Source organism: Channa argus, chromosome 5 (genome assembly GCF_033026475.1).
Source record: "Channa argus isolate prfri chromosome 5, Channa argus male v1.0, whole genome shotgun sequence".
Classification (NCBI taxonomy): domain Eukaryota; kingdom Metazoa; phylum Chordata; class Actinopteri; order Anabantiformes; family Channidae; genus Channa; species Channa argus.
This window is the reverse complement of record NC_090201.1, coordinates 28,250,628-28,261,848: the sequence shown is the minus strand read 5'-3', so window position 1 is coordinate 28,261,848 and position 11,221 is coordinate 28,250,628. Positions and strand designations below refer to the sequence as shown.

The 11,221-nt window shown below is 43.3% G+C and overlaps 1 protein-coding gene across 1 annotated transcript; it reads right to left on the bottom strand.

Moving 5' to 3' along the window:
- Nucleotides 1–3,219: 3,219 nt before the first annotated feature.
- aldh4a1 (aldehyde dehydrogenase 4 family, member A1) lies at nt 3,220–10,494 on the bottom strand. Its single transcript, XM_067505359.1, has 15 exons — nt 10,318–10,494; nt 8,596–8,689; nt 8,396–8,488; nt 8,221–8,268; nt 7,868–8,023; nt 7,291–7,440; nt 7,026–7,100; nt 6,749–6,936; nt 6,439–6,512; nt 5,447–5,643; nt 4,986–5,033; nt 4,736–4,888; nt 4,498–4,619; nt 4,292–4,410; nt 3,220–4,213 (listed from the first exon to the last, which is right to left on the bottom strand). Exons 1-15 carry the CDS (start codon nt 10,356–10,358, stop codon nt 4,101–4,103), a joined length of 1,671 nt encoding a protein of 556 aa, XP_067361460.1. The 5' UTR covers nt 10,359–10,494; the 3' UTR covers nt 3,220–4,100.
- Nucleotides 10,495–11,221: the final 727 nt, after the last annotated feature.

Sequence of the window (11,221 nt, the reverse complement as noted above, 5' to 3'; positions counted from 1 at the left end):
TAGCGTGTGAAGATACAATAATGTTTTTAAACTTCTCTCTGACTTCCCTGTTTTAAAATATCTTTTTTCACGTCATCTCGTTGCTAAAACTATGAAGGTTGGTCTTGGTCGACCTGCTTTTCCAGATCTTCCCCAGATGATATTATCTGAACTCCTCATGACGTAAAACTCTTTTTCAGCAAGAAAAAAAGCGATATTTTAAAATGGAAAAGTCTGAGAGAAGTTTAAAAACCTTACTGTATATTTACCCACTAAACTAAAGCTACAGGGATCAAGTTGAACAAGTTGCCCTTTAAATTGGGCTCATTTCCTGTGAATTAACACACTTGTGTACATGAGTCTGTGGAGTTGATATTTAAGTTTTGTTTGACTTGTGGGACAGTCTCTTTTGGATTTGTTTTTCTTGACTTGAGACTTGCCCCTGAGGACTTTCCATCAGCTCTTCTTCACGCGGACCTGTCCAAACACTCGGGAGATGGAGTCGGGCTGTGGAAATGTGTTGGGTTCATGTGTTGCTTTTTGCTGTGAGAGGAGAAGTCTTCACTCGGCACCTGAGGCCGAAGACCTGACACACACATACCACACTCCCCTGACAGGAACAGGGATGTTCAATACAAACCTCAAGGTGGGAGACTACATTCACATCAAAGCTGATGTTTCTCTGCAGAGCTGGTCAACATTCATATGGGATCTGTGGCTCTGCTCACGTCAGAATTCATGTGGATTGTTAGCGAAGCAACAACAGAGACCAGAACGAGAACATTTATGGAGAAACGTCTGAGAACATCAGCATCATGTGGCTCATGTTTCAGTTAAATGGTGTGTGATGGTCCAGTGTAATGTCCAGCTGAATGTCTCTGAATCCACCATTTCCTCCTCTAATCTCTGTCTCTGTGTGTGTTCCTGCAGGAGGAAGCTGCTTCAGACACACACACCTCTGTTTGTTGTGGTTTATCAGCGTGTGTGTGTATGTTTTAATGGAGGTGTGCGCACACAGGAGTGTGTACTTCCCTCTGTTGTTTAAGTGGAACATCAAAGATGAACTGAGGCTGATACTACTGTAAAGAGAAACCTCAACCTGCAGAGACTTGGTGCTGAGCAGATCTGCTCTTATTCTGACTTAAGACCAGGTTCAAACCCCTGATTTATTTGACATGCTGCTCTGCTTTCTTTGACTTAATAACCTGTTGTTTAGGGATTTCTTGCATATTTCTGCTGCTGTGACTCAAACTGAAATTGTTAGAATCTGTGATCTTACCATGATTTTAACTGTGACTCTGTGCGGCGCTGTTCTGCTGACATGGACCCATGTGTCTTCTGGTGTCCTGCATCGTCATGTTGCATCTCTGAGGGGGATTTTCCGCCGCTGTTTAGAACTTTGAATGATTTTTGTTTGAGCTGTGTCTGCTTTTTTTCTCCACTGACGGTAGTTGAAGAATTACTCAAATCTTTAAAAAGAAATTATTAATGTAGTAAAAATCATCAAAGGATTAATGGATCTGACATGAATTTGATTAAGAATATTATTAAATGCATTATAACATCTTTTAACTAAGGTGATCTACTGTATGTAGAAATACAGAATAGTATAAAATCCACTACTCTGCAAATATTGATAATAGTATAATACAAAACAAGAAAGTAATATCATCAGCTTAACAACAGGTAATAATATAATGTAAGACCAGGTGATACTACTACTACCACTAGCAGTAAAACTTCAAAAACCCTCTTTCATAGTCTAATGAAGTGGTTAATGGTTTGATTGGACTGTAACATCGTCATCTACGTGCAGCTGCCCAACAGCAGCTTCCCTCTGGTGAAGCTTTACCTAAACTACCACCTGTGGAAGCACCAGCGGTGATGGCAGCAGTGTCATTAGTGATACCAGCAGTTCACCAGACAATTGACAGTTGAAAATAAAATGTTGGCAGTGGTATAACAACCATGATTAGAAGAAGAATGTGTTTTCGTTATTGGATTATAATGATCATTATTTATCACTTTGATGTGGTAACTGAATTTAACCAGCTCAGACGTTAATTACATTTCCATTTCCTGTTTTGATTTTCTAATATTAATCCGTAACTGAAAATGTCTCGTTACAGCTGCTGCCAGTCTTGTTGGGTGACTCCTGCACCTGCCCCTGGCTCAGTGGCCCCGGCCCTCCTGTCAGAACCAGCCTGGTCAGAACAACAGATGGAGGGTTGTTGTGTGGCCTCCGTTGCCCAGTCTGCATCGAGATGGGGACAACAATTACCTGGGGGGCAAGAAGGGTAAGAGCTCATGTAGACTAATGAAGGTGAAACAGAAAATCAGTGTCACTGCAGCAGGAAGAGTTTTCCGCCGAGACGTCCAATTAACTGACCAATGAGGAGGGAAGAAGATGGGGGGCCTGTACCTCAGGTGGTAAAGGCAGTCCTCCACTGACCACAGGGTCAGTGGTTCAATCCCCAGTCACCATCAAAGATGTCTAAGTGTCCCTGGGCAAGACACTGAACCCCCAACAGCTGTGCAGTGCTGGTCCAGTAGTAATTGGGGAGGGTTGTGTCAGGAAGAGCATTTGGCATAAAAATCAACATGCAGACAATGATCTGCTGATCAGTGACCGTGAACTCACAGGATGAGCCGAAAGGACAAAAGAATAAAATCAAAAATTAAATCTATATATAAATGAGGAGAGAACAAGGCTCCTCAAATGTTTTCATTTATTTTAATTCCTCATTTGTGTTTTATTACTTTAGTTTATTCCATGTATCAAATAATCAACAGGCAGAAGTTAACAAAGTCTATTGAGTTTAACAACTGGAACCAGTCACTGGTCTAACAGCTCCACCTACAGTGGGGAGTGTGTGGCTTCAGGTTTATACTGTGGTTTTAGTTTAAGAGCATTTACTCAGTTACTTGCAAAGGAAGAACTAAGTACTTGACAGTGAAGCTTTAGTAACTTTGCAAATAAACACTGATGGCTGCTTCATCCAGTTAGTGTCAGAATCTGCTCCACCTTTTACCTGCTGACACGTCACCCATGGTTACACTTTTCTCACTCTGTACTTCTGTTAATGCTTCACTTAGGTGGAGAATTTTTACAAGCACTTTTGAGCTGGTGAACACACAAAGTCTAATCCAATTTAAAGGTTTCTTCCCTCTGTGAAACATTAAAGCCAATCATGGACATACAGACACAGGAAAACACGAGTGGACAACAGTTTTCTACTGTATTTTTATAAATATGTTCAACATTTATTCTGGATTAAAGTATATAAACTAGGCTGAATGAAAGAAATTACAATAATTTAATTTTTATTGTCAAAAACTACGTCTCTGAATGTATAAATTTACTAAAGACAGGCACATTCTGAAAACAGAAGAACTTCGAGCTTAAAAGAGAAAAGACCATCCTGAAGTCATTAGTCAGCAGAGTCATACTGATAATGTTCATATTCAAAAATGTTCATGTTTTAGTGGGACAAAACTGATAAAACACAAAAAACATCTGAAACATTTTTTTCCTTAAAAATAATTTGTTTCACTGTTAAATGAACTCATTTTACAAATCAATTCAATTCTGGACAATTTAAACTTCACTAATGACTGAAACAAACATATTCATCTCTTAATTTTTTCTTTGGGCTTTAAAATATTAGTTTTCTCTCACTGAAGACAAAATGTTTGCAGAGCTGGATCCAGTTTCTAAAAAAAAAAAAAAAAAAAAATCACGATAACGTTTAGGTTCTGGGTTAATTTAGATTAGAACTATTTATATGTGAACATTTATCGATCACTTCCATGATCTTTTCACATTAACACAAAAATATTTTCTGTTTCCGGTAAAATCCAAAGGAAAACAGAAAATATCCATGTAGAGAAGCTGGAACCAGCAACTGTGGACGAACCGGTCGATGCGTCAACGCGATCATGTGTCAACGCAGCTGAAATCTGCCACATCGCCGTGGATCAGACATGAGCTGTGGAAGGAAGACAATGTGATACAATCGTGTCCAGGTTCAGTGCAAAGGTCAGAGGGACGGAGATGAAGGAGTCTGGTGTGATCAGAGAATCAGCTGAAGTGGGGTGGACTCTGAAGGGACCAGCAGGACTCAGTCCATGTAGGGGTACCTCCACTCTTTGAGGGGGACGTGGGTCTGCTTCACTACCTGCGGGGAAGTCCACCTGAGGACGTAGTGTGGACCTCCAGGTTTGTCGTTGGTCCCTGAAGAAAAGTCCACGTGAGACTCAAACAAACTCAACAGAACCGTAGTGAGAACAGAGAACAGTTGACAGGTCTCACCTGAAGCTCTGGCTCCTCCAAACGGCTGCTGAGCCACGACGGAGCCGGTGGATTTATCGTTGATGTAGTAGTTTCCTGCTGCGTTCCTCAAGACTTGAGCTGCTTCATCAAGAACCTTCCTGCAACACAGACACAGTCCACTTAGAGAAAAAACCGAGACCACACGAGAGGACAAACGGATCCAGAGACATATGAATGTGTCATACTGGTCCTGAGCGAACACGGCTCCCGTCAGAGCATACGGAGATGTGTTGTCGATCAGCTCCAGAACCTCCCTGTAGCTGTTCTCAGGGTAAACGTAGATGGTCAGAACCGGCCCGAAGATTTCCTGCACAACACAACGGTGAGACTAGACGTCTAAAAGTTCTACTTAGGTAGAAATAATAATCAGAGAAGATGTTGCTACATGTACAATGTTCACAATCATCCTGCTCCAGTCTTTACCTGGTTCATGATGGCGTCCTTCGGGTCTTTGGTCTCGATGATGGTTGGCTCCACAAAATATCCCTTCTTATCATCACAGTTCCCTCCAGCCAGGATTTTCAGGTTGGGGGACGATTTGGCGTGATCAAGCCACTTCCTTATCCGAGCAAAGGCCTGTAGAACCAACAGCAAACACAGCGAGGAAAATCTACACACACACAATAAACGAAGCTGCTGAGGAGACGTGAAGAACAGCTGACAGTGACTTTACCTTATCGTCGATCACGGCTGAGAAAAAGGTGCTGAAATCTTCCACAGGCTGAGGAGAGACAGAAAAAACACCATGCTGTGACTTCCTGTGTAGCAGTTAGCTTCAAACATCAGAAGGTGCTTCATTAGCTTTGTTCAGTTAGAGCTGCCACGAGGATTTGATCTTTGGAAAATATTTGGAAATGTTTTTCTGGTTTCTCGTGATGATCTGATGGTTTTCTGCAAATGTCTGAGAACTAGTCATGTAACGCACCATCACTCAAGCTTTAGAGAGAGAGAAGAAACTAATTCGGTTTAATTATTTTCTTAATCTGTCAGATTAAGAAGACAACAAAGAATCACTGGTTTTGTAAAAGGTGTAAATGTGTTTTTTAACAAATGCTCAGCAGAGAAATAAACCCGCAGATGATTTGTTAACGGACAAACTGTGACACGAGCAGGAAGTGAAATCTGTGGACTCACGTCTCCCACTCTGATGTTCTTGTGAATGTCCAGAAGTCCTTGTTTGATCTGTGGCCACATGGTGTCTGGTACGTACATCCTGGAGCAGGCGGAACACTTCTGACCTCCGTACTCAAACGCAGAGCGAATCGTCCCCGTCACTACGCTTTGAACGTCTGCAGACTTATGAACAAAGTGGAAATTCTTCCCGCCGCACTCTGAAAACATAAACGAGCAGGAATCGAACAGCGAAACTCTAAATCATTTCTGAGCACAATGTTTAATACCTTGAACTGTTGTGTAACACTGTTTATAATTATCGCTTTGTTGGACAAACAAAATTTAGACCTAAAAAAAGAATAGACACTGTGATAGTGAGTGAGTCCAAGTGGACGATTGTGGCTCAGGAAGTAGAGCAGGTCACAGAAGGGCTCAGCAATACATTCAATTATTTCCATAAATTTAAATTTTTGCTAAATAATATGAAAAAAGACATTGTATTTTCTTGGCTGTAACTCAAATGGCAGCAGCAGTTCTCTAGAGTGTGATGGTTTCTTAGTGAACAAGTTGGAGTAATGGCAGCTGCTGCAGCCAAGACAATGAAAAAAAAACTAAAGAAATAGCTCACAGCTCCTCACTGCTACTTGTCTTTGTCTGCAGGCTTCACAATGAAAGAAAGTAAAACGCTGTCTAGTACCTGTTAGCCACATTAGCTCCTGTGTGATGGAACACTGCTGCGTTCAGGGACATTACAGAGTGTAGGTCACCTGAACTTTAACAGCGTTCTGAATTTCTTTAGTGCCCAGTCCTGGGCCAAAGCTTCAATCACAAACTCCTCCAGTCCACATGTCCATCTCAGCACGGTGACCGTTCACTGGGATTGTGAAAATAAAAGCCCTCTTGTGGATTATGGGTCTCCTGAGTGCAGGTGATCCATCGTTTCTTGTGTGTAATTAAAGCATCACTCTTGCTGGTTCCTAACTCTTTGGTTGTGTTTGAGAGTTTGTACTGACCTCCCGCCAGTCGAGGGAACGTCCTGTAGGTGTCCAGATTCTGGGCGACTTGTTTCCACAGACGCTTGAACGTCCTGAAAACACAGATTTTCTGAACAGTTAGAAGAATTTTAATGCATCTACAACAGTCTGAAGATTGTAGTTGGTCATTTTTATGATGAGGACACACAGAGACGTGATGTCCTAGCTTTGTTCTGAGAAGAGACTGAGACCTTCCAACTGACTGAGGACAGACAGTCTGGCAAAGCCACATGTTAACAGCAAAGAACCCACAGTAAATGTCCTCATCATATTGGACAAAGCTCCTTACGGGACGCTGCCGGTGAAGTTGATTCCTGCCAGTTGTTTAGAGGAGGTGACAGTGTCTCCAAACACAGGTCCGTCAGCTGGAAGGAACTGGATGATGTTGGGGGGCAGACCGCACTCCCTCAGGACTCTGTAGACCGCGTAGCTTGCAGACACGGCCGTGTCACTGGGCTTCCACAGAACTACGTTACCCTGCAACACACCGGCACGTCCACAGTTGGAAACAGCTGATCCCTCATGAGTTAAAGACTCTGGACCCAGAGAAGTGTGTTGTCACTCACCATCAGAGCTGGCGTACCTGCCAGGTTCCCACCAATAGCAGTAAAGTTAAACGGAGCCACAGCTGCTACAAAACCCTGAGGAAATCGAGAGCAGACAGTCTAAGTTCTTGTTCAAAGGTAAGAGAACTGCTGGGGGTCGGTGGTCACTGACCCAAAACCAGAGCCAACATTTCAGAACCCTGTCCATTCACGAAAGGTGCGAGGTGTTTATTCACAGACATACAGCACAATAAGACAAAGGTTAAACAGCGGAAGACGCTGGTACCTCCAGCCCCCGGTAGATCATGGTGTTGGTGCTTCCCTCCGAGTCGATCGGCTGCTGCTTCTCCAGCTCCACCGCGTGTTTGGCGTTGAATCTGAAGAAGTCGATCAGCTCTGCTGCAGCATCGATCTCCGCCTGCACCACTGTCTTCCCCTAAGACACACACACACACACACACACACACTTAACTTTATTATGGCCAAAGGGAAATTAGTTTGCAGAAGGTAACCACGTGCACAACACACGCCCAACATATACAGTCACATGCACGTACAAAGTCCTGCACAAGTTAAAAATGGCAGCAAATTGTTATACAGTAAACTGCAGACGGGATAAAATGACTTCTCGGTCTGAGTTCTCTGAGTTCTCTGAACCAGGGCCAGCACAGGTTCTGTAAATATCACTTAGACCGTCTTGTACAGCGATGGCACTGCCATACCACCTGAGGACGCAGAATGTCAGGATGCTTTCAATAAAATCTTGTAAAAAGATTCTAAGAACCTTTGAGGTCCATTTGTAAATTTTAGTATGACAAGTCAACAGATGGAAGACAAGTCCGTCCATTTTAAATCTGCTGTACCTGTCCAATCATAGTCTTGGCGAGGATTTCTGCTCTCTTGGGGCCACTGATGACATCAGCGGCTTTGAAGAGGATCTGGGCTCTGTCCTGGACCGGCTTGAGGTCCCACTCTCTCCTTGCTGCTACAGATGCTAGGATGGCTTTGTTGATCAGCTCCTGCATCAGAAAAGTTAGTGAGGGAACTTTCACCGATCAGCACTGGTGGCCTTAACAAATTCATGGGGGACCAGGGTCAGCGTGGCCACTGAGCAGCCAATAGGGCAAAGAGGCCTTTTCCACATGTCTTCACAACTTAAAACCTAAACAGAAGATTACAAATCCCAGTCAATGAGCAGCAAAGATGTAAAACTCACCTTGTCAGCGTAGCAGAACTTTGCCACTTTGTGTGAGTGATTGAAGGGCTTTGAAAAGAAACAAAGTACATGAATGTAGATGTGAATAATGAAGATACACAATAATGCTCTACCCCCACTACTGAACATGTCTGAATAATGAGTCCAGGTCTGGCCCTGAACACTGTTGCCTCACAGACAGCTGGTATCTGATGTCTTGGGTCCACACATGTTCATCTCCAACCACACAGGGGATCTCCTCCGTCGTCCCCTTTAGACTCTCCAAAGCCTGAACCAAGACAGACAGAAAGTGAGTGACAGCTCGGCAGGAGTCTGGGCTGTGTTATAATAAAATCCAGATGTGGGACTGATGCACAAACTGATGCAGCTTCTGACCTTCAGCAGCTCTTTTCTTTCTGCACTCCCCTCTCTGAAGCCCAGGATCGGCTCATTCTTCACCGCCACAGCTGCACAGGGGAACGTTTGAAACCTGTAGGAACAAACACATCGTCACTACAGGTTTATTCTGAAACCACATCACAGATCTCTATAGAAAGCCTACTGGGTGTGTTCCCAGTCAAAGTTAACCCAACGGGTCATTCATGGAGAATATCCACAGCAACCCATTAGGCAAAAAGAGAAGCTTTCTGCACAGTGGAGGCTGGATTACATTTGTCCACCAAAAACACTTCTGTTTAGTTTCTTAACATGTTCTATTTTCAGCACAGCAGATCTATTTATGATTAACCACATGGTAAACTCTGTGGACTGAGGGTCACTGGGTTGATTAAGAGGAGAGGGGGCATCAACCAACCAATTTCTTTATTTGTACCACCTTTATTTATTTGTACCAACAGAGTTCATGCAGCTCAAAGAGCTGATAAGGAGACATAACAAGATGAGAGACTATAATATGTAAAACATGAAAAGAAACAAACAAACAAAAACAAAACTTCATAGACAAAAGCAGGTTTTTAAACATCATCTACATAAATCATAAAGAATATGAGAAAATCCAGGCTGGACAGGAATCCTTTAGTTTAAAGAATAAAAATTTATAAAACATATTTCCAGCAGCTCAGGCTTGTGGTGAAGGTTTTGGTTCTAGGTTTGAGGGGAGCTAAGAGAGAACCTGAGGACCCAGAATTCCATGGTTTAGTGTTGTGCCTTAGAAGACTGGACAGAAGTGTGGAACATGTGTCTGAGCTGCTGTGGCTAAGACACCAACACAGAACCAGAACAAACACCTGGAAGCTCAAGCAGTTTTCACACTTGTCACAGACAAACCAGCCTGTGTTCCTTCTAATAATCTGATGGTGAGATTGAAAAGGGGAGAGGAGGCCAGGCCGAGCCAGACCCTCACTCACATGCTCCATGAACCTGAATGTGGCTGTGAGCTGTCCCCAGGAAACCTCGAGGAGCTGAGTGACTGTTGCTCAGGTTTATTCTGAGCATCGTTAGCTTTAATTCTCGATGAATTAGTTAATTGTTGGCCATAATAAGCCGAGCAAAAAACCAAAGTGGGCTGGAAGTGATCCAACACTCAAGTCTGCAGTTTATTGTGATATGACAAAGACAAGCAGAAGGAGCAGTAGATCTTTGTATCTCGGAAACTGAAAATGTATAAGATCTAGAAGCTGATAATTTTTACTGTTGCATTCATTATGATAACAAAAATAAATACTACAAAAGTTATATGCTTTCAGTTAGAGGAAGCCACAGAAATTAACTGGGATGTAGAGTGAGTCAGCAATGAGCTCTTCTCTTCTAATCGAGTAGAACCGATTAATTCCCTATTGCATGAATTACAAACGTTTTCTAATCGATTGATCGTTGTATGCGGATCAACATATGTCAGAGCAGGAGCCCGAGTGTGACGTCAGTCTGCGTTCAGCTGACACTAAGAGGACTGAAAGTAACTACAGCCCCCAGCCCCCCGCTCCAGGTGCACCCTAATTATTACGTAGGCAACAGTATATTTACTCTGCACGATCGGGGCACATTTACAGGTGAAAGCAGGTGCGCGGCTCTGCTCACATGAAGCTAATATTAGCTTATTAGCTAACAGGCTGTGAAAACTCTCGTGTCCGCTCATGTGAAGCGTCAGTGAGAACCTACCCCCTCCAGGACCGACACACCGCCGCCCTCACACGGAGCATGTTCCTATCGCACCCACAGATCACTAGGTGAAGCCGAGAAATCGTCTAACACACTTCCAGGACTGACACCTGACGCGGGAATCAATAACCGATCATTAAATGGTTTTTGAGGCGCTGACTGTAACAGGAGCAGCGGGAGGACTACAAACCGGACTAACTGATCGCGGGGAGGGGGGGGGTGAGATATGTTTGAGTGACAGACTGGATTTAATTTTCAGAAATTTGAAGAAGTCAAATTTATAAAACCTTTAAGTTACCAGATATATTCCAGTTTTTGTTTGAATAGAAGGAAAGATGCAGCTTTCTTTGTAAAACTCGTAAAAATCTGTCAACAATACCCCTCTCTCTTGAAATGGAACGTTCCGCAGGCGGGTCTGTAACTGGCCAATCCGCGGACAGTAAAATATTTTCAGCCAGTCACAGGCCACACGTGAGAGTTCAGACTGAGGCTTTGCCCCTTTTAAATACTCAACAAATATGAAAATTGGATGGACTATGGAATGATTTCCGTAGCCTTATTTCTACAATTAGTTTTTGTATGTCCAGATGTTTTGCCCTCGAACTCAAAATGTCCCTGGTCGCATTCAGTTTTACTGTGCTCGCACTCCAAACTGTCTGTGTGCTCTCACATTTCCTGTGCTCCACCTCAAACTCTCCCCCTCGCACCCAGGTGCTGCCGCGCGCTTACGAAACGTCTGCTCTTGGATCTCTCGGATTTGTTCTTGGACAAACTGTGACGCTATCAGATTCCCCAACCAATAAGATTCAAGCTGCATTGAAAAATCACAGACTCATTCAGCAGTACTTTTACTTACAACCCAGTCCTGAAACCCCGCTAAACAAGCAGTTTACCTTTAACCAAC